General features: G+C 42.0%; 1 protein-coding gene across 4 annotated transcripts in view; it reads left to right on the forward strand.

Moving 5' to 3' along the window:
• Nucleotides 1-23,523, forward strand: part of CADM1 (cell adhesion molecule 1) — a 334,266-nt gene that overhangs the window by 278,939 nt on the left and 31,804 nt on the right. For 3 of the 4 annotated variants that reach the window (XM_060017915.1, XM_060017916.1, XM_060017917.1), the window contains exons 6-8: nucleotides 11,259-11,358; nucleotides 14,435-14,607; nucleotides 19,486-19,572. In XM_060017915.1, the coding sequence (XP_059873898.1) occupies nucleotides 11,259-11,358; nucleotides 14,435-14,607; nucleotides 19,486-19,572 (360 nt within the window). The remainder of the gene's footprint in view (nucleotides 1-11,258; nucleotides 11,359-14,434; nucleotides 14,608-19,485; nucleotides 19,573-23,523) is intronic. The other variant, XM_060017918.1, reaches the window with a different exon arrangement.

Genomic DNA, 23,523 nt, shown 5'->3' on the forward strand with positions numbered 1-23,523 from the left:
GCCCTAGGGAGAGGATCCTTCCTTGCCTTTTCTGGCTTCTGGTGGCTCCAGGTGTTCCTTGGCTTGTGGCCACATCACTCCACTCTCTGTCTCCATCTTGACCTGGCCTTCTTCTCTTCTCTGTGTGTCTCTTATAAGGACACTTGTCATTGGACTTAGGGCCCACCCGGGTAACCCAGAATGGTCTCAATTCAATATCCTTAACTTAATTACATCTGCAAAGAATCCTTTTCCAAATAAGGCCACAGTCACAGGTTCCAGAGGTTAGGAATTAGGTATGTATTTGGTGGTGGCAGGGGTGGGCACCATGAATCCCCCTATGATTTGTATCACCTGCTTAGGTTGCCTGAGCAAAACAGGGGATGGAGAAAGTTATAAAAAGTTGCTTCTACAAAGCCATCCCATTCCACTTCGTGAGCTTGGCTCAATTGAACATTACGTAATGCCAGTTTTTCTTGTTAATTCATTTCATCTACTTCATTATGTAGCTTCATTATGGGCATCGTGCTTATAATTTTCATATCACTAAAACTATTGTGGTGTAATGTCCCTATAATGGGAAAACAGAAAAGATCAGATATTATCTAAGTTGGCAGATAGTAGATTTCTTGTGACTTTGTTAATATGTAATTCATTTAAGCAAACTTAATATCCATTAACTTTCCTTGTAGGGGCCCATTAGCTTTAATAATACATTAGCTCCTTTGTGAGACCTGAGTAGCTGTTCACCCAGTTCCCACCCCTAAACTCTTAGTTTCCCAGAGTATCTTCTAAATAGAATATAGCCCCACCCACCTACAAAATTACACTCATTCCCAAATGCAAAATATTTCAAGCACTACACCTCCTACCCCTTGGAAGACTTGCCAATGATCTTTATAAAGCCTTTTCTTTTGAAGATTCAAGTGAGATTTGTCCTTCTAAGAAAAGGAATAAAGCTGTGTATCTGAATCCATTTGACTTCAGTCTTACAAAGTACTGCTGGCCCTTAACTGCAGGAAAGTGACTTTAATGCCTTCCCCAAACTGAAGACACATCCCTGGGTCATTTTTAACTTTAACATGTCACCTTTTTATGGGAGACTCTGTTTTTTTACCCAGCGTAAGCCACACAAACATTTTATCCTTTGATATTCCATTTCTTGGAATGTATATAGGAAAAATGTCTTTTTGCATAAAAGAAGGTTAAGGATTACAAAGCAATGTGTTAATCTGAATGGAGTTTAGAGTCCCATCTGGCATCTTAATACGATGCTTCATGCTCAAGAAAGTCACCTGACAGGTCACTACCCTCCCTCTCTAGAGCACTACTGAAAAATTTGCGGAGTCAGCCAGGAATTCCTTATGTAGCATCTTCAGACACATTGGAATTCTCTACTTCATCACCTACCAGCTTTACTCTTCTTGAACACCAGCAGCTATGGACAACAAAAAACCTCGTGCCTCAGGTGCTCAAGGCACTCAGTCTTTGGGCACTAGAACTTTCTCAGACCTTGGCCAGTGGTGTTGGGGGTTCAGCTCCATTCCCCCCATAGGAGGCCCCTCTCTGCAGACAAGCCACACCATGTCTCTCTTTTTTTTTTTTGAAGTATAGTTGATTTACAGTGTTGTGCCAGTCTCTGCTGTCCAGCAGAGTGACTCAGTTATACACATACATACATTCTTGATGGCCATGTAAAAAGAAGAGATACCTGAATGCCTGAGATTCAGTAGCCAGTGTGCATGGATGGTGAATTATTTTGGATACTCTTTGAGGAGTAACATTAGACCGTTATTTTTTAATTGGCCCAAACTCTGGACTCAGCAGTTCTTAAACTTTTGGGGATCGTTGACCCCTTTAAAATCCTTTGACAGCTATAGAGCTGGAAATGATGACATTCACCACATTTTACTTCCAGTATAAGGGGTGTATTTACAGTTTTCCTAATTTTAGGTATTCAAGGGCCACATTCACAAGTTTTACCAAATCCACGGGTCATCTGTGTTCGTATCATATTTAGAATTTTTAAGTCATTTTATTGCTTTAACCTAACCAAGACCTGTGTAAAAACACCTGTAAAATTATGAGTTTTATTTGCTATGTATATTCTATCTAGTAAACTTTAAGATAAATATACAACTATTATTTTTTAATGTCCTTTCCTTTGCCACCTAAAAAGATTTCTTATACTATCAGTGATAAACATTAGTTTATCACCAGGACATCCTGAGCTGGTCCATGGACCTCAGATTAAGAATTACTCTACTCTGGGGAAATGAGACTACCTTCGAGGCAAATCTAACCTGATAGGATTGGTGTTAAGTATACTCAGTTCAACCTTGGCCCATTTTGCTACATGAAGATTTTTGGAAACCTCTCTCTACCTCATCTAAGATGGATGGATATTAATCAGGATAAGAACAGAGTAAAATGACAGATAATGGATTTGAATGCTGTATAAATTATGTCCTTTTAGAAAATACTATTTTTTAAAAAGGAAATGAAAACCTACATTGTATGCCACTAAATATCTTACTTTAAAAATGACAGGAGCAAGGAGGAGGGATAAAATGAAGGGAAGGGTTGCACACTCCCCTTGACACGGAGAGCCACCATATTGTCTAGAAGACAAGGCTTGAGCTCCAACTTGGAATCCCTTTTGTCGTGTGGGTTTAAGTCCTAATTAATTGAACACAGAATTTTGCAGTGTTTGTTTGTTAAGCCACTTGTATATGGTACCAGGAGAAATTGTGGTGCCCAATTATGTGAAAAATCAGCCAGATGTGTATGCTGTTATGCTTTAAATAATCCTTAAGTTTTTGGTGAGTACAGATATTAATTGTGTAGTATGCATTGAAGTGATTAACGTCCATGTAATTTATCATCTGGAAATTTCTGAACATAAATAAGTGAGTTGTTTTGTTCAGCAAGGTGTTGACCTCTCAGAATTAGTGAATTAAAGTCGCCCCTCCCTTCTTTTTATTAAAAATATGAAAGGCACCACAATCAGCCAAGTGTTCGGTTATTTGATTTTCCGGGGCATTAGCTGCTCTTGTTTGTGGCATTTCCCTGTTGGGTGCTCGTTTGCAAGCTCATTAATAAGGTTTTCTCATAGGACCGTTGCTGGGAAGGAAGAACATACAGTAGGGCTCTTAGTTTTCTAGCTTTCATTCTAAGACTCAGCAAGGATACGGCAGCACGCAGTTAAATGTTTAAAACAGAAAGTAATTGTGCTCGCGAGCTGGAATTCAAAGCTCTCTTTCCTTAGATGTTAGGCAGAGAACAGTTTTGCTTTTTAATGTTCTGAGCTATATGACCCTAAACTCTTTCTGTGCAGTTTTTTCTTTCCAATGTCTGTGTATATAGCGTTGCTCAAATTTACAACAGGGTTGATTATAGCAGAATGTGGTAGAATTGTAGCACGGTTAGTGGAGCTTCAGATCTGAGCGAACGTACTCTTGTCAAATAAAAGCCTGTTTAAAGGAGAACAGTTCACTGTCTGCACGTTAAAAGAAAACTGTCTAAATAGCATCAAGGTGGAAACACATAGCGACATAAGCTGGGAATTCAAAGAAAAGGTGTGACCCTCAGTATGGAATTCAGATTGCTGTGCAAGGGGGGAAGCCTTACTCTGGACCGAGGTGTATCCGAAGCTCTGGAATTACTGCTGTGTGTCTTTTGCTTTCCCCCATCGTAGCCTTGCTCTTTAAAATGTTTTGCAAAAATCCTCATCTAGTGAGGGTTTTGTGTGTGTGTGCATATCTGAAAAAAAAATTTAAGAGATATGTTTTGAAAGGGAGAATGAAGCCAAAGACTCAAAAAATGGATGTTTGAACGCCTTCCCTGCTCGGATTATCATCTGCCAGTTAATTGTGTTCGTGGACATCATTTTCCAAATGAGTTTTATTGACTCAGTGTAGCCAGATATTTTGTAAATCCATATTCCTGTTCATTGAGGGTCCACAGAAGGCTAGATTTTTCTTCTTTCATTCCCTCAATTGGGGGAAAATTGGGCATTGAGGGAGATGATCAAAACCTGTTCCTTGTGCCAAAATAAATGTTTCTCTGGTATCGATAGTGTCCTGCAGTGAAGGAGGGAGAAAAAACCTGGAAATGGGAAAATCTTTCCTGTTTGGAGTGGAGGATAAGACACAGTTTACCACGGCAGCTCCCACATCCCATCCTCTCCCCCATCAATTCTATTCCCAGGTTATATTCTTCAAAGCGTAATAGCTGGCGTTTTCATATTTGGCCTGTTTCTCTCTGATCTCCGGTCTCTCTCTCTCTCTTTTTTTTTTTTTTTTTTTTTTTTTTTTTTTTTTTGCGGTACTCGGGCCTCTCACTGCTGTGGCCTCTCCCACTGCGGAGCACAGGCTCTGGACGCGCAGGCTCAGCGGCCATGGCTCACGGGCCCAGCCGCTCCGCGGCATGTGGGATCTTCCTGGACCGGGGCACGAACCCGGGTCCCTTGCATCGGCAGGGGGACTCTCAACCACTGCGCCACCAGGGAAGCCCCTCCGGTCTCTTTTTTTTTAACAGAATATGCTCTTCCTCCCACTCTCCCTTTCTTTTATTTTTTTAAAGCAATGAATTGAGTTCCAGGGAAGTTATTTCAGTATTTATTATTCCTCCTGAAAAATAATCAAGGCATGGAGACCCCCCTGATTCAAACTAATGTTTTAACCTATCATTTTTTGTGTTAACACACAGTAGAAGGGGGTCCAAGTTCCTGATGCCATTAACTCTATAGAGTGTTAGTGAGGCATTCTGCAGTGCCAAAGGGGGCAGGAGGCTGAGTCACTAGAACTCAAAAAACAAAGAGTAAATATTGGGCCAACTCCATTGTGAACAAGACTTGAATGACATGACTCTTAGGGAAGAAAGACTTTGCCATCATCCCTGCCTTCTGAAGCCACACCCTGTAGAAAGAGGCCTCTTCCCACATCTGTCTTCCCACATCTCACTGTCTGACCTAATGTATTTGGAAAGGATGTGTCTCTGTGGCTGTGGACATTGAATACTATGTAGTGAAACTAGTCTTCTAATGTGCTCTCTTAATGGTTTTTAACTCAAGGTCAGATTTTGATTCTGTGGAAGGTTCAATGGTTGTAAAGCTAACATCTCAAAATCTAAAAAGAATGTTCCAAAGGGGATCGCTGGGGGGAGTGGGGGATGAATCAGGAGTTTGGGATTAACATATACACACTACTATATGTAAAATAGGTAACCAACAAGGACCTACTGTATAGCAGAGGGAACTATACTCAATATCTTGTATTGATGATAACCTATAATGGAAAAGAATCTGAAAAAGAACATACATATATATATATATATATATATATATATATATGTAAACCTGAATCCCTTTGCTGTACACTCGAAACCAACACAACATTGTAAATTAACTATACTTCAATTTAAAAAAACATATGTTTTTAAAAATGTTGAACAAACAAATAAAACTTCCTATACTTAAGGTGGTTAACAAAAAAATAAATAAAAAGAATGGTTCAACAACATTCTTTATGATTTCATTTGAGATACCACCTTGGAATATACCCAAAATGCTAAATAAATGTGTAGTGAAGTGGAGGTGCGCAACTCAGACACGCGGGTTGGACCTCACATTGTGGGAGCTGGATTAACTTTCTAAAAGAAAAATAGAATTGTATTTTGCAATGAGGGCTGTTAAAGTGATTAAACAAGGAGGCCATTAGACCAATCTAATAAGGTGACTCTGATACCTTGGTAGCTTATGTAGGCAAACCAAAACCTAAACCAAAGCCAATGCACTCCAAGGCAATGAAACTTAGGCCCAGCCAATCACAAACAGCTAACCAGGCTTCCCAGAAAAGGCAACTGCTCAAGCTCCAGCCAATCAGATCATTCACTTGCTTTACTTCCGTGTCTTTTCTATTAAAACCTTTCCCCCAGCTCCTATTGGAGCATTTTCAGTCTGGGCTGCCCTGTTCAAATGGATGCTCAAATAAACACTTGAAAATTTTAATGGGCCTTGTGTATCTTATAACAGGGCTTCGAGGGATTCATGATCTGCTTGTTTTTGTTTTGTTTTTGTTTAACCAGTAGCAGAGCTAGAAGTCCATGCCCCAGTGTTCCCCCACTTTCTCATTCATTCATTCACTTGGTAAATATGTATTGAACGCCTACTATGTGCCAGGCACTGACACTTGTCTAGGCACCAGGGATACAAAAAACAAAACCTTTTCTTGTTACAGAGCTAACGTTCTTGTGCAGAAAATCTTGCTATGAGAATTTTCTCACCCAGTGTTCACTTTCTAATTCTGAAGATTTCTCAAAGATATGGAAGAGTGCTGTGTGGGTGAGTGTGCACCCCACTTCAAAGGCACTGGAAGCTACTCTCCGCCACAACATCACAGAATAAAATTTGATTCTGTTGGGTAAACAGTAATTTCAATATCCACAAAGCTACTTACAAGTTGCAACAAGAGGAAACTGCATTTTACTGTGTAATGTGGCACATGCTCTTCGGTCCCACATCCGTCCCCCCAGGTTTGACTCATCCCACTCATCATAGCTCAGCCCTCCTCAAGAATAGCAGTTTAAGTGCTCCAGTTCATACAACAGATGTAACAGCAGGAGGTCCTTCACCTTGCAAACAAACAAAATAAATGGCAGTGAAAATTATTCGTGAATGTATTATGACAATGGGAAGCAAACCTTTTGCAAGATGTTCTTTTTAAGTCCTCTGAGAGCTCGCTGGGACTGTGTTCTCTCACCAGCCCCAATGACCTCGTGATACATCGCCCTCCTTCAGAGCAAAGCTGGGCTCTCCCAACAGCTTAGGCAGCCATGTTATAGGGGTTGATTCTGCTTTGAGCTCAAGCAGCCCCTAATACTCACCAAATCTCAGGTGCATCTCGGCATTGTCGTGCTCCTCCAAACTGCAGTAATCCCCCATGATTGACAAAGACCCTTCTGTCAGTGCTTCCCCACCTGAATGCACAGGCACTGACCCAAACCAAACCCAGCCATTCTGATTCCATCTGGGCCCACACTGCCCTTGAGTTCTCCCTGGTAGGCCCAAAACAATGAACACTTGGTCAACAGGCATCCAGTCTCACTCTAACAGGTGTTTCAGAATGTTGGATGAAATCTAAGTAAGGGATGCAAAGAGCCTGCAGGAACAGATTTGCACTTGGGTTCCTGGGCCTGCTTGCAGTCAGCACATCAATGAACGAACGTTTGAGGCCCACGTCCCCTGATTTAGAAAATCTCAGGCAGGGAAAGCGTCAGGAGCCCCTGGGCTAACAGGTCTCCTCCTGCCGTGGTGTCAGGGCGCCTTCCCTCTTATCTCAGCAATGCTCCTCTCTGGTACATGGGGAGGATAATATCCCAGGCAAAAGGAAACCACGGTGTACTTTTTTTAACTAAGAAATTTTCAAGACCTGATATGTTAGTGCGGTAATCTAGAGCGAAGGAGACCGTGACTTTTCATTTACATAGGAAAGCGAAATACAGGTTCCAGAGTCTTGAGTTTCATCTTCTGAAAAGATCATAGAATATGGTACAAGGTCAGACTGGCATGACATCAACTGTAATCTGCCAGCAAGCCATTCTAACCTCTTTAAGAGTTTCCTTTTATATATATATTTTTTCCCTTTATAGAGAGAGCAAAGTCCATCTAAAGAAAGTCTCATCAGATCAGAATGTCTTTCTCAGATGATTTTTTTAATTGGCTGCTACTGTAGTGTGACCTAAAGTCTCCTGGTATTTAACCCTCTGTGCGACTTGGACCAATGGACGAATTTTGTCTGCTGGAGTAGCTTTGCTAAACGTCTTTTACGGGGTTTTTAAAAAATTACAGTGGATTATGAAAACCCCAGATCCCTCGACCTAACTTATTAGCTGTTGGTGGTACCATCTCTGTAACTGTAATGTTCCATGAGTGCACAGACCTAACTATTTTTCTTATTTTTATATAGCAGTTCCATTTTATAGTGACATTAAGCCATTCTGCAGTACATTTCTAGACAGTTATTGCACTTGGGCAGAAAGTGTCATCTGGCTTTTGTGCCTTCCAACACCAACCGAGGCGTAAAATGATCACCCAGAAAATGTTCTGGGCCTTACCTCATTACTTAAAAATAAATCTTGGAGTCTGGTCCTGTTTCAGAAAAGATTTGGTGGGTTATAACGTTTGATTTATGGACATAATTAAAATATAAATGATGAGCTTCTGGGCTATTCAATCAGCCATCTGGAGTGTTCAGTATTTTGACATAGTCGGATTGTGGTCAGGATTATCCTGGGAAAACGTAGCAGCCCTGGGTTCTAGAGGTGCCAGTGGAGCCCCAGGGTTTCCATTCCGCCTGTTGGGAAGGCTCCAGTTCCTCTTTCAGGGCAAAGGAGGGGGAATTGAATTTGTTTTTTAAGTTTCCTTCACCCAGAGATGGATCTTGGCACACAGACCCTCTATTTGGCTCCTAGGCTGGGCATGAAGATAGCTCAGCTGCCCACGGTCGAATAATATGCCTATAAATACTGCCTGTGTCAACAGAGGAGGACATTTTTCTGTATAATACAAGCAAGATTAATGTTTACCTTTCCAGCGACCTATTAAGATGACTGTGGCAGCTGTACCCATAAGTAGATGGTAGATGTTTCTCCAGAAACCTAGAGAGTAAATTGGGAAAATCCGTTATCAAAATTGAAGGTGTATTTCCTATGGCTTAGTATATGATTTTTTAAATGTAAATTCCAGGTATAGCAAGGCCTTAGCTTGTTATTCCTAATTTATGTGAGTAATTGACAACTGGCAAACAGCCATTAGGAACATAAAAAGCATTTAACTAAAACAAACTCAGTGGTACTGAAAAGGCAGGGTGGATAGATTTTCAACACCGTCTTTATTATTAATGGAAGCTGAGTGTGTAAAAACCCTTAGTGCACTGTGCTGAAAAATATACTCTCTCTGTTTGCTTGTAAATTACACAAAGGAGAAAAGAGGACAAAAGAGCCTTCCACACTGGCCAGCAAGCCTTCTGCTTCTCCTTAATTAATGGGCCGAGGTCGGCAGTGCATGGAAAATGTAGACCTTCTGTGGATCAGAGATTAACCTATAAGAAAATGTTATGTTTCAGCCCAAATTCCGGGCTTTAAATTTAGGTTTCCTCAGAATGGTTGGATAAGGATGACAGAGGTTCCCTAACCAGGAACTCCAGAAGTGCTGCTGTTTCTGAGCAGGGGAGCCGGTATTTTGTTGTCTGTGTTTTCAGTGGCATAACCTTCTACCATTTTTTTTTTTTGATATCTTGTGCGTTGTTTTTTTTTAATAAACTTTACCAACTAGCTCTGTGTGCAAGTGTATTATACCACCAAAAATAATAGACCCACATATGTCACCCAATGGTTGTATTTAGCCTACAGTATTGTCTGTAGCTCTCAAAGGTGGGTGCCCAGGACACTTGCCCAGCAGCCAGTGCTCATTTAAGGTCATCCTGTTTATCCTTTTTGAGTATTTTTGCCTTTTTTTAATGATTAGCTTCCCCACCCAGCTATCAGTATCTGGAGACCTCTAGGCCATTTTCCTCATAAACATTGCCTTTGCCAACAAGTCTAAGAATAGAATCGTGTTACTTTCAGGGGTCAGCTGGACCTTTCAGTCCCAGTTAACTTATGTTCACTGGCAAGTGACTTAGCTCCTCAGGAAGCTAAGCATTACCAATTCAGTGTACAGTGCCCACCGATGTACAAGAAGCCTCTCTTAAAAGGTTTTGAATGCCACGTGGTTTTCAGAGACAGAAAGATCCAGTGCTAATAACACGACTGTAAAAATACATCCAGAAAACAGCCATCCCTAGAGAGGACCTCGTGCAGCTTGTTTGGCTGTGTACAGGGAGAGGTGGTTGAGCCCCGCCATATTTCTCTTTGCTCCCTGATACCATAGGGTGAATGACAATGAGCGAACCACTGCTTGTAAAAGGCCGAGGGGCTGTTGTCTGGGTGGTGTGATTGTCCGAGAAAGTAAAGTTGTGGCAATTGTTCTGACCTTTCAGCCAACTGATGTCTTGCCCTCTCACATTTATTACCTCTTGGGTACATTTCCAAAAATATACATTTACAAAGTCATGAAATTAAATGAGAAAAATGATTTAGGGATTAATAGCTTATTAGTTCAGCAAAGGGGAAAAAAAAAACCCTCCCAATTCCATTCAGGTTTTATTTGTAAATGTATTCGTGTGTGTGTCTAAGTTAATTCCAACCCCTCCCCCTTCCCTCCCCATTCCCTGTACCTCCTAGCGTTCCTCTCTCATACCCACAGCCCCACGAACTCACAAACACAGTTTTTAAATAGCTAGTGGAAATAAGGATACCTACATCACTGAAGTATTCACTTACGCCTAGGAATACATCACTTAGGAATACCTAAATACCTGACTGCATTAGGAAGCTATACTCGGTATACTTGGCTTTAATTACGGATTGCCATTGGGAAATGTGGGTTTGAATCAATAATCCCTCCAAACGTACATTTCATGGGGCCGTCTCTCATTATGCTACCTCTATGACCTTGGACAACCTACATCATTCTCTAGGTACCAATGTTCTCGTCCCTAAAACTGGGCTTTTTCCACCACCAAGGACGGTTCCTACCATAGTAGACTCGGTAACCATCAGTTTCCTTCCTTCTGATATGTTTACCTTGAGCCATCATAGAGTTTCATTAGGGGCCACCAAAACCTCCCAGTTCTTTATTCTTAGACATTGGAGTGGAATTCAGAAGTTTTGCCTTTCCCATTTGAAAACAAGAGCACAGAAGTGGCAGACTTATTAATATGCAGTGTCACAACATATTGTCACATAGTAATATATGATCTATGATAAAATGTATCAATTCTGAGCACAGATAGTAATATATGATCTATGATAAAATGTATCAGTTCTGAGCAACGCAGATATCTGGCTTCACCTCAGCATGAAGGCAAATGAATTTCCCTTAGCTTGAGTGAGTCTGGAGATAAACTTAAATGTAACAAAATGTATTTCACAGGAAATGTTTGATGTGGCGTGGTTGGCTTATGAATCTCTTATCTATTTGTGGTTCACTTCTTAGAGTTATTAGTTTAATTTGAGCAAATGCCAGGATTACTTACTAATTAGAAGGATTTTACTGAAGGCATGAGGATGGGAAGCGTGTGAGTGCTGGTAGTATGGGGTTTGTGACAGCGTGCAAGTCTGGTTCTGCCTGATGATATCATTTGCTAAACATTATACTTTGTGTTGTTGTCACACAGATAAGCCTCAAGTGCATATTCAGATGACTTATCCTCTACAAGGCCTAACCCGGGAAGGGGACGCGCTTGAGTTAACATGTGAAGCCATCGGGAAGCCCCAGTAAGTTCTGAAGGCCAAGGTTGGCAGAGGGTCAGGAGCAGTAAATGTCACAACACACAGATGTGCGTTCACAACTCATTGGCCTGTCACCTGTCTCCTGCTGTAAAGGATGGAAGATTTTTCAGGAACTAAAAGAATATTCAGTGAAAAGGAATAAATATCTGTGGTTCTTAAGGGTGAAGATTGGGAGAAAAATGAAACGCCAGCTAAGATTGAAATCTCAGCGAATTCTCTTTTATTATCATCAACATGACTGTCAGAACTATTTTCTCTCACCCACATAAAATAATCCTAATAAATTTGTAGTGTGCCCACAATCTAATGATATGTCTGCTACCTTCTGTGTTAATGTCTAACTAAGACGTTGGAAAGATGGTTTTCAGACTTAAATTAAGCTGCTGTGTGTAGGGCCAGCTGTAGGCAAATGAATTTGCCTTACTTTTCATTTTGCTTCTTCCCTCAAGGAAAAGTGACTACTAGAAATAGTTTTGTTAGTGAGGAATGGTTTGGGAATTTTTCTCAAGGAATATGTATACATACTGCATAAGGGAAAAGACTCGCACTCTTATTTTATCGAAAAGTGTAAAAAAAGCTACTTCACTTGCCCCTGCTAAATTAATGAAAGTGAATTAGAGAAACTACATGTATTATCACTAACATAGCAAAAGCCATGTGGTGGTACCACCTTAGCTATTATTCCATTTTGTTTGGGGAGGAGGAAGAATCCTTTCATCTTTCTAATAGAGTGAAAATTGTTTTTAACTGTTTCAGAGAGAGAAAACACTCCATGTCACATGGAACAACAGGTCAACGTAGTGATGGGGAGCAGTCAGATTTTATTGGTCCCCAACAAAAAACAGCATTGAGCTCCCTCTGCTGTCCCCTCGCTATGATGTTTTTTCCCCCTCTCAGAGTTTTGCTAACTAGCATATTCATACAAGGACCTCAGAGCATTTTCACAAAGCTTCCCCCAAGTCTTCGGAAAGAATTCTCCCCATGACAGCTAAGCGCTGATCTCTGAGAAAACAGAGAGCCGGAGGGAGCCTGGCTGCAGTGGGCTGTCTTCCCACGTCAGCCCTCCCTATTTTGTGTGTCCTTCTCCAGGGGCGAGGATTTGCTTCTCTCTCTCCTCACCGTTTGGTGTTGTAAAGATGGCCTTTAGGAAGGAGGAGATGGTCTTCTGCTTCGCTTTTCCTTGGGTGTTTCGAAGTTATTTGGTTTTAAGTACTTCCAGCTTTACCAGAGCAGTCTTCTTCTGCTTTGAACACTGCAAAAGATTCAGCTCTTTCTTTGTGTAAACTGTTTGAATTAGGCCCCAGGTAGCAAATTGCCTTCCTTCCAAAACGGTCCAGTGGCAAAAAAAATAAATTCTCTCAGGCCTCTTGCCACTTACAGTACCAACCATATTAACTACATTTACAGTCTATGGCTTGCTAACCTCTATTTTGTTTCTATATTTTTTTCCCCTGAAGAAGGTACTGTGTTCAGTCGCATGTGCCACGGGGACAGTAAATTGTATGTTTCCTTCGGGACATTGATGCCAGAGAGGGTATTTGCTTGTTCCTCTCAAATCGGCCCGGGTCCACGGTTGTCTGAGAAAAGCACGGGTTACTTGACTGCTAACCCTTCTAGCATATCCCCTATTTATTTTCTCAAGAAATTGCATACAGTAAAAATGGTAATTTAACTTGCCGTTAAATGTTGTGAATGTTCTCAGCATTTACCCCCACCGGTGGTTTCAAGCAGCGGGACGGTAGGTCTGATTGCCAGGCAGAGCCGTTCACCATTGCCTGCGAGGAGGACGGATGCAGGGCTCATTTTAAAATAATTTACTGGGTTGTGATAACAAATCCACGTGTCATTAAAGAAAAACTGTGACTTCACATCCCATTGGAAAACCGGAGTGCTACTTGACACGGCTGTCTTGAGTGCCCGTTCATACGAAGCACGGGTCTTTGGTTCTGATGCTGCTCCTAGCGGCAGTGCAGAAAATGAAAGGAAGCTGCTTCTGTGCTCGAATCTCTGTGGCCCTGCCTGGGAAATGGCAGCTTTCAGGCCCAGCCCTAGATGTGGCCTCGATTTCATAGGGGCTGCCTTGAAGGATTATAAATTCAGTGAGTTTGAAAAAGACTCGGTGTGTGTGCAATTTGGGCCCTGGAGCATCTTGTGAAATTTGCTTTTTCCTGATGGATACAAATGTGGTCTTTAAATCACGAAAATAAACTCCCCTCTGATGAGCAAGTACCATAGGACCCCAGGAGTTCACGTGGAGGTGCTGTCACTCCACAGCCATTGATCTGGGAGCCTGTCCCTCGAGCTGGGGACCTGCAGGTGCACACACAGGGGAAGGGGAGCAGTGTGAGGGCCTTGGAGAGCCAGGGAAGACAGGCATTTTGCCAAGGAACACATAGATAAGGTGGCTTGGGGCCTCGGAAGGTGCGGTGGGGTCTTGGGTTGGCGGAGGGTGTGTTATGGGTAGGGGGTAAGGGGACAGGAAGTGATTACATCTTTCCAGAATGAGAAGAGGTAATTTTTTTCCAAACAGCAGAGGCCAAAGAAAGCACTAGTCAGCTGTAAAAGTCCACTCCTTTCTGCGAAACTCAAAATCCACTTAAATATCACAACTTTCTATGCCACTATCTCGGCGTGTTAGTAACCATGAGATTAATGCATGTATCACTAGCCCAGGATTTGATTTTTTTTTCCCCCTAATTAATGAGATGATTAACAATGGGTGAGCTCTGTCCTGTCTGAATTGGTGTGAAAGCACACAGCAGGGCATAAAAATAGGGCACATTAGTTTATTTGCTGATTTGTTGAAGATGAATTGGAAATAATGAGACTCCTGCTTCTGGTCTGTTGAAAGTTTTTGAACACCTGATAATATTTTTAAAAAAATGATATTCCAAACAGATTTGTGAAGCCTTCACAGCTCTCATTCTCTGAACTTACAATAAGTCTTCTTTAATTGTGTCATCCTGCATGGGACTCATTTACTGTGTGGGTGGGAGGTTTGATGCAGACATCTTGGTGGGAAATCGTAATGCACCCTGTCTCTCTCCCATTCCCTCTGCAGGCCTGTGATGGTAACTTGGGTGAGAGTCGATGATGAAATGCCTCAACACGCCGTACTGTCGGGGCCCAACCTGTTCATCAATAACCTAAACAAAACAGATAATGGTACATACCGCTGTGAGGCTTCCAACATAGTGGGGAAAGCTCATTCGGATTATATGCTGTATGTATACGGTACGTGAGAAGATGAAGCCCTCTTCCGTTTGACTCATTTATTATGTAGCTGCTGCTTGTGATTCACTCCTAGAGCTTTTGGTCAAGTTGAAAACCAGAAAAACAGTTTGTTTCCTTCAAGAATTAAAGAAGCCTGGCCCAAGGTGGACCCCAGTGCTACCACTAGGAGGACAGCAACTTTTCTTCTCCCCTTCTAATCCTGGGGGCTTCCCTCTAGATCACAGGCTCTGGTCATGCTGAGTAGGAAAGCTCTGTCCTCAGGCGCACGCTATGGAGATTATGTTAGAAATAATGACTGCGAAATCCAACCTTACCAATTAATGGCTTTTCAGCTCAGAAAGTCTATTCCCAGTGGTCTTTTCCGATGAAACCTGGGCTAGCCTTTCTCCTGCTTTGATGAGCACAACTATCCTACTTTCAGCATGAAGCTATTACATTCCATATGTCGCAAGCCCGTAAATACTTGGAAAAAAAATAGAAGGTCCTTGGTAGCTCTGTTAACCACCTAAAGCTACTGCTTTAGACAGAAGTGCTTTTTTAAAAAATTTGTCTGTTTTCTTAATATCTTTTTGCAGGATTATTAAAACATATGATCACGAATTTCACTTTCTAGTCAACAAATATTTATTGTGCACCTACTTGTACCAGCCATTTTAAACTTATTTCCCATTTATAGCTCATGGTCAATTTTGTGTCTGGTGAATATTCTCTGTTTAGTTGAGGAGTGCACTGCCTGTCTAGTCTTATGATGACGAATTGAGTCTCTTCTGTCCAGTTGACTCTCTCGGTTACTTTTACACCAGGAAAAATAGTCATGAGCTGACATGACACAGAATGAGTAACCATAGGCATGACAATTTCAGTATCTTGTAAATATATGAACATGTGTGTGCATTTCTCTCTTCATGTGAGCCAGGTAAATAATCCAAGTGTAAGTGTATGTGAATATACACATATACACATGTAAATCTACATATGGGATATTTACACCATAACGTCTTAGAACCTGGCCACTTTCCTTATGAAGAAAATAGGAGTAGCAGTCTCCTTGATGAATAGAAGCATGCTTTACCTCATATCTACATGGATATTAAAATAGAATCCTTAGCCTGTACCTGAGTTTTGTTTTCCTTAGCATAATGCAAAGTTAAAGGCTCACATCTAATCACTTTATGTATAGACTTCTGAGGTGTGATTTCTTTGCACACTACCCATGTTGTCTGTGGTCTACACATAATAGCATTCATTCTCCCCGGTAGTTAAGGAGATCAGAGTGAAGGGAATGGCTCTCCGTGTAGGTGCAAGGAGGTGCCGAGTGCCCCGTTTCCAGCCATCCCCCTTTTGCTTCTACATCCCTCCCATGCTCAACATCAGGGTTTAAGCCTCATGCAAGGCCCCAGCCTTGCTGTTATCCAGGTTTACAGACGACTTTCATTCAGCTCTTTTTTAAAACGGCAGATTATGAAAAGCAGAGACAAATTTCCACCAGTCTATTATGTGCTTCCTTGATTCAGAAGACTCAGTTATCTGGAAAAACAATTTTGACTTATTGTACCCACTGTTCCGACATCTCAAGATGAGAAGCGTTTTGTGGATTTGACAGATAGATTTGAATAATTTTGGATCCTAGCTCTGGCTAGCATTTATTGAGGGCTTGCGCACTTCGTTCCATGCGCTAGGGTGACAGTTTTACAGGCACGATCACCTCTGATCTCCACGATAACATGACGAGGTAAGCGCCATCCCATTTTACAGATGGTAAAAGGAAGCTTAGAAAGGTCACATAAGTTGCCCAAGTTCACATGGTTACTAAATATGTTTCAGAGCCACGATAACTTTGACTCTAAAGTCTACAGTGAAATGTGTGTCTTTCTTTGTAGTTTCTCTTACTCTCTCTGCTTCCCGGTAGAACAGTTCCCTCCAATGCAAGATTGTCGTTTGGGAATGAACTCGCTGGGCCAGAATGCATTATTTGAAAGCCAGGAAACAGAGACCTGCCCATGTAGGCAAGCACATCTACCTCCACCTATCTCCCCAACCCAAGATGGTGCACTTCGCCTGGTCTAGGAGTTTGCTAGATGCACAATATGCTACCTCCCTCCCATAACCTGTACTAGCAGTAATGCTTGGGATGACAGGCTAGAACACTCACCTGAGGTGTTGCTTGTCTAGTAATAAAATATTCTAGCAGTTTGAGAAGATGGTGAGTAGGTTTTCTTTTCAAAGCCAATTTATTGTCCTACTACAGTAGCTTTCAGAGTTCTTTATGAACTCAGAGTTAACATGCTTTTAAAATGTTTAATTCTCTAGAGGTAACTTCTATACTTGGCGAATCTATCTGGTTAGCGCCTGAGCCCCAGTTGGTTTTGTTCTTCTAGCGTCTATGTGTCAAACATAGCTTATTAGCTCCAACTCTGTATTTTCTTAAATAGTGACCTCACGTTGCTCTTATCGCTAGAAATGATCTAGGCATTACACCTGGTAACGGAATCTAATTCATTTAGGTCACTTGAGCCACATGTGAAGGACAAGTTACCCCAGTAGTGATGAAAATAATTGGAAGTGTGTGATTTTCACAAAATGAAAGGAACTAGTGACCTTTTTTCTGAAGTCTCTGCCCTCGTTAGTCAGTCTCTGTTCCACTCCTGTTGGTAATGGTAATTTCAAATCACCTTCAGGTGCACTTTGATTGTATCGTGGACATCGCACATTTTGTGCCAATACTTTTTGAAATAGAGACAGAAATAGCATTGTAGCATACCAGCTACAGATGTTCCTTTTCAGTGATAAATATTGTCATTGAATCAGAACAGAGAAGGCACATCTCTGGGTACAGCTGAATTGGGGCATGGAGAGAGCAGGTTGTCTTCAGGGACTGGTGCCCCCCAGTCACCTGCGTCCCTACCTGCACCTGTACCTGCACCTGCCACAGGATGTAGGTGCATCCAGTGGTCTCCCAGGTCACAAAATGCTTCCCCACCTGTGGCCTCCATAAGAAAGTACTCCAAAAAGCAAGACTGAACGTGTACTGTCCGTTCTTCTTCTAACAAGGTAGTTTGAAATTATGAATCATTTATACTTCTTGGAAGAGAATGAGATTTTTGTTTTTAATGGATTCCTTTTTTGCGCTCATGTGTGAGGCTGCTTTCAATAGTCGTTTAAACTGCTGGCATCCCCAACTTCAATGAACAGAGTCTCCCCTAAAACAGACAGGTTTGCTCTTGATTCTTCCCTGTCAAATTCGTACATTTGTGTACGTGTGAGAGAAGTTTGTGAGGAAAATTAAAACTGATTATTGATCAACGGTAGGAATCTTTTAAGCAGACCTCATAACCAAACGCCAAGATAATGTTTTCGTAAACTTCCAGGAAGTTCCGCCAAACCCAACAAAGACACGGTATATAATTAAGGTTTGGATGTATTAATTCGACAGTCTGAGAGCTCACTTGGAGATAAAAGGACACCAGATGTGTCACGGAGAAAAAGTTGACGGGCGTTAGATAAAATTTAAAATCAAAAGCCTTCAAATCGTCTTACGCTCTATCATAGCAGAATGATTGCTTAAGTCAAAGTCTTGCTGACAATTTAACACATTCAGTTTGATCAGTTGGGCTGAGATTTTTTTTTTCTGTTTCATATTTGCCTTCTCTTTTCCCCCAAATAATTTTGGAGATGATAGAAGAATATACAGTATATCAGACACCTGACAGAGGATTCCCTATCGGATTCCTGTCTTGGAGGGTTAAGCCTTGTTTATATTTAATTCTCTTGTTTACAAGATGGAAACGTTCTTCAGTTTTATCATTGTCGCCCACGTAGGTCAGGCTTGAGCAAAGGCAATGAACTGATTAATACTTATAAGTTGTAAAATTTATTGACTTTTAGAAAATAAAATCTCAGTAAAATCTCACATGCCTGGAACTTGATATTTAGTGGTGACATTCTCTCTTCTGTGTATTTATTACAAGTATAGAAGTAGTTTTACTTCCTGCTGGGATGTATTGATGGAGAATAATGAAGTTAACAGTCAGAGACCAAGAGGCAGGCGCACACTTTCCCTTGGCCGATAGGAGCCCTTTAGATAGATCAGCGCCATCTCCTCCTTTCTCCCACCGGTGAAAGCATAAAATGAAATGACAACCGTCGGACCCTCTCAGGGGCTGAGTTGGTCTAACCTCACCCTTTGAAATCGGATGGGGGTGGGGGGGCGTGTCATATGTTTTGATTTTTCCTCCCTTCTCTACTTCTCATCTCCTCATCCCTAGTTCACTTCATTGATACAAATCTCTTTTCTTTTTAAATTTTTAAAATTTGTTTTATTTATTTATTTATTTATGGCTACGTTGGGTCTTCATTGCTATGTGTGGGCTTTTCTCTAGCTGCGGCGAGTGGGGACTACTCTTCGTCGTGGTGCGCGGGCTTCTCATCGCGGTGGCTTCTCGTTGCAGAGCACGGGCTGTAGGTGTGCGGGCTCAGTAGTTGCAGCGCGTGGGCTCAGTAGTTGTGGCTTGTGGGCTCTAGAGCACAGGCTCAGTAGTTGGGGCACATGGGCTTAGTTGCTCCACGGCTTGTGGGATCTTTTCGGACCGGGGCTCAAACCTGTGTCTCCTGCATTGGCAGGCGGATTCTTAACCACTGCGCCACCAGGGAAGCCCCCAAATCTCTTTTCTTCTTTTCTTAGCTCTTCCGAATAAGGCCTTGGGATATGATTATAAGAGATAAATTTTTGCGGGGCTGGGGCGGCGGGGGGAGTCTTTGGTTTTTAAAGGGAGAAGTCATCAAACAACATGTCAGCGTCTTCACGCCTTTGTTGTGTCGTTACTGATCACCGCTGTGCTCAGCATTGTGGGTTTGATTCTCCTTTTTTTCTTTATCCAGATCCCCCCACAACTATCCCTCCTCTCACAACAACCACCACCACCACCACCACCACCACCACCACCACCATCCTTACCATCATCGCAGGTATGGTACCTACCTTCATTGCCATTGCAGATGTCCTGAATGTACACTGTCTTTCTGGTATGTATAACAAGAAGCCTAAAAGGCCCCTTTAACTCCTTGGAATAGAATTATTCCTTTATTTGGGAACTTGAAAGACATTAGATACTGTGTTCTCAAGTCGACTCTTAAGGACCTCAGAAAAGACTTTAACATCCAAGCATTTAACAGTAGATCAGATATTTTGCAGAATTCTTTTTTAAGCATCACCATGCAAAGAAAAATGCTAGGGGGGAAATGGCAGCCTGGCTCTTAGAGAACACGCGGATAGCTTGTGCTGAGCCACGGTTGACGAAATGGTAAGTATCCCGGCTTCGGATCTTCTTCTTGCCTTAATTTCATCTTAATCCACATGAAGGAAAATACACACCCTTTAACATGTCCACGTGGGCCACGTTCCTACATGCATCATCCTTCCTGCCCCAGAGAGTACCCACTGACCGTGTGTCACCTGGGGAGTCACCGTCTGTTCCACTCTGGGCACTCGAGTACCCCTTCCTGCCCTCCGTTAAACACTGGAGGAGCTGCTGCGGTTGTCACTCTGTGGTTTAGCTCTTTGGACTGTCTGAAACTCCTATTCAAAGTGAGTTTCGCGGTCTCCTTTTTCTGACCGTCACTGAGGGAGGAGGTTATGTCCTCCAGCCCCTTCCTGGTTGGTCCCCAGCGGCTCTCAGTGCTTGATGTCGCTTGTCCGGGAGACTTGTTGTTTTCTCTGCCGACCAGGGTGGGAAAGGTTATGGCCGCACCACGTCGAGTAGACGTGCAAGATTTCCTTAGGTAAGACCATCCTTTACATTGACTTTCCGGAGACATTTTCAGTTTCCACGGGAGTTGGTGTGATAGACATGATGAAAATTCTAAGTGTTCAGTGAAAGAGGAGGCCTCATCAGTTTATGAAATATAACAATAGATTGTCTAATTTCAGTTTTCTTCACCTTTCTAACCATTAGAGTGGAACAAAGAACTTTTAAATAAGCCACTAGAGAGCATGGTTCTGAATGATGTTTGCGAAAACATCAGTGCCTGCACTTAATGGAAAAGCTTCTGAAAATCCATCAGTTGGTTTTTGTGTCTCACCCTAAACTCGGCTCCATCCAGGCTGCTTCCTAAATTCTTGTCTGTGTGTATTTGCCTTTTAGCTTTTTGTTAGTTTCTTCTGCTTCTTAAGTAAACTCAGTTTGTTAGCAGTGCGGACAGATTCCTCCCCCTTTCTGCATCCTTAATAAGCGCAACAAAGATGCTCCTCCCTGACTGATTTCCAGAGCAACCATGCTAACAACTTTCCTTGCTGCGAACCAGGTGTTTACCTTTCATGATTTCTTACCTCTTATCCGGGTAGTAAACCAATTAAGCTTGAGCTGCTGTTACCAGGTTTTCATAGTTTCCTATGAACGGCCCTTTGGATGTCAGTGTAAATTACACCACCCCTTTCGCTACTCCTCTGCATGTGTGAACCCATTAAGAAAGCCCTTCTGTGGTCTGTTTTGTCTTTGCAGAAGTTGTCTTCTGCAAAGAAGAAGGCTGGTGTGAGCCAGCCTTGATTACCTCTCCTTGTAGAAGGTTCCGTCTAGGTAGCTAGTCAGGTTTACATTTTAAGGCGGTCAAGGCCTTCATTCATTCGGCATAAATACCACATTTCTCTTTTTTTTTTAACATCTTTATTGGAGTATAATTGCTTTACAATGGTGTGTTAGTTTCTGCTTTACAACAAAATGAATCAGTTATATATATACATGTTCCCATATCTTTTCCCTCTTACGTCTCCCTCCCTCCCACCCTCCCTATCCCACCCCTCCAGGCGGTCACAAAGCACCGAGCTGATCTCCCTGTGCTATGCGGCTGCTTCCCACTAGCTATCTACCTTACATTTGGTAGTGTATATATGTCCATGCCTCTCTCTCGCTTTGTCACAGCTCACCCTTCCCCCTCCCCATATCCTCAAGTCCATTCTCTAGTAGGTCTGTGTCTTTCTTCCTGTTTTACCCCTAGGTTCTTCATGACTTTCTTTTTCTTAAATTCCATATATATGTGTTAGCATACGGTATTTGTCTCTCTCTTTCTGACTTACTTCACTCTGTATGACAGACTCTAGGTCTCTCCACCTCATTACAAATAGCTCAATTTCGTTTCTTTTTATGGCTGAGTAATATTCCATTGTATATATGTGCCACATCTTCTTTATCCATTCATCCGATGATGGACACTTAGGTTGTTTCCATCTCCGGGTTATTGTAAACAGAGCTGCAATGAACATTTTGGTACATGACTCTTTTTGAATTATGGTTTTCTCAGGGTATATGCCCAGTAGTGGGATTGCTGGATCATATGGTAATTCTATTTGTAGTTTTTTAAGGAACCTCCATACTGTTCTCCACAGTGGCTGTATCAATTTACATTCCCACCAACAGTGCAAGAGGGTTCCCTTTTCTCCACACCCTCTCCAGCATTTATTGTTTGCAGAATTTTTGATGATGGCCATTCTGACTGTTGTGAGGTGATATCTCATAATGGTTTTGGTTTGCATTTCTCTAATGATTAGTGATGTTGAGCATCCTTTCATGTGTTGGTTGGCCATCTGTATGTCTTCTTTGGAGAAATGCCTATTTAGGTCTTCTGCCCATTTTTGGATTTGATATGAAACAGCACTTTTCATTTGTGGCTGGCCTCTCACTAGCTTAGGCTTTTTTAAAAAAGACCTTTCTTAACACTCCCTGAACTCCTCCCCCCTCACCATCAATCTCAGAGACTCAGCAGAGGCGCTTCAGTTCACAGCTGACTAAAGCTAATCAGTTCACTCCAGACTAAAGCTAATCTCACGTCTTCAAACAGCTACAACTCACTGTTATCACAGTTACAACCACAGAGACTCCATTTAAGAGGAAATTTTAAAAACAAACAATGCTATATTTCTGTCCACATCACAGGTACCTTTATAGGGACTTGTCTTCTCCTCTTCCTCTCCTCCTGGCCTCTTTGCTCAAGGTAATATAAGATGATCTCATAGGTGCACTTTGGCCTCTTGATGTTAGCAGCTGAACCCGCTCTACACACAAAATGCATTTGTGGTGATGAATGCCCTGATTCTCACTGGCACACCCAAGAGCCGTTACACTAAAATTGCCACTAAAACAACATTGTAGAATCCACTGCCTTAATGGATGTGATCTTATAGGCTTGCTGTGTCTTAACAAGCAGTCTTATATATATTTATCTTGCCCAGAAAGTGTACTTGTGGAATTTAACATTTGGTCCTTTCTTCAAACAGATTAAAAGTTATGGAGCTGAATGATTCCGTGTCCCATTTTAAAGGTCCAGGCTATCCCCTAGATTTAGATTGGTTCCTAAGAAATCTTCCAGACTGAATCCTGAGAAATGGAGAGCTAAATTAATCTCCACTCTTCTTCTCTCTTGTACTGTTTGGTACATTACAGCCACCATTAGCCTTAAAAGCTTCAACAGCTAAATCTAGTGATACTAACATAAAGCCTCAGCTTAAAAAAAAACTAAGAGGAAGAGGAAGCCCACGGGCATCTATTTCTTTTCTCCCAGGCAAATGCAGTGACTGAAACCCATTCCCTAGGTCAGCGTTTCATTACAAGAAAAACGTACAAATTGTTTTTAAATGCAATCGAAAAATGTTTTTAAACTCGAAAGGTCATAGTTGATTTCTGATGTCTCTGAAAGGAAGTGTTCCAGTGTTATCTTTTATCTTTCATAACCAGAATAATTGAATTGTTCTCCCTGTTAGGGAGGCAGGCCTTCGTGAGTTCCCAGTCGCCTGACTCCCTCAAAATATGTTAAATCTTCATCCTGGAGGCCCTTGAAAAAGAGGAATTGTAAGCCCAATCTGACCCGATGCTGCCCACCCAGAATCACAGGTGGGTGGGAGGAGCAGGGCGCCTCTGCCTCCCATCC

This window comes from Delphinus delphis, chromosome 8 (assembly GCF_949987515.2).
Source record: "Delphinus delphis chromosome 8, mDelDel1.2, whole genome shotgun sequence".
Classification (NCBI taxonomy): domain Eukaryota; kingdom Metazoa; phylum Chordata; class Mammalia; order Artiodactyla; family Delphinidae; genus Delphinus; species Delphinus delphis.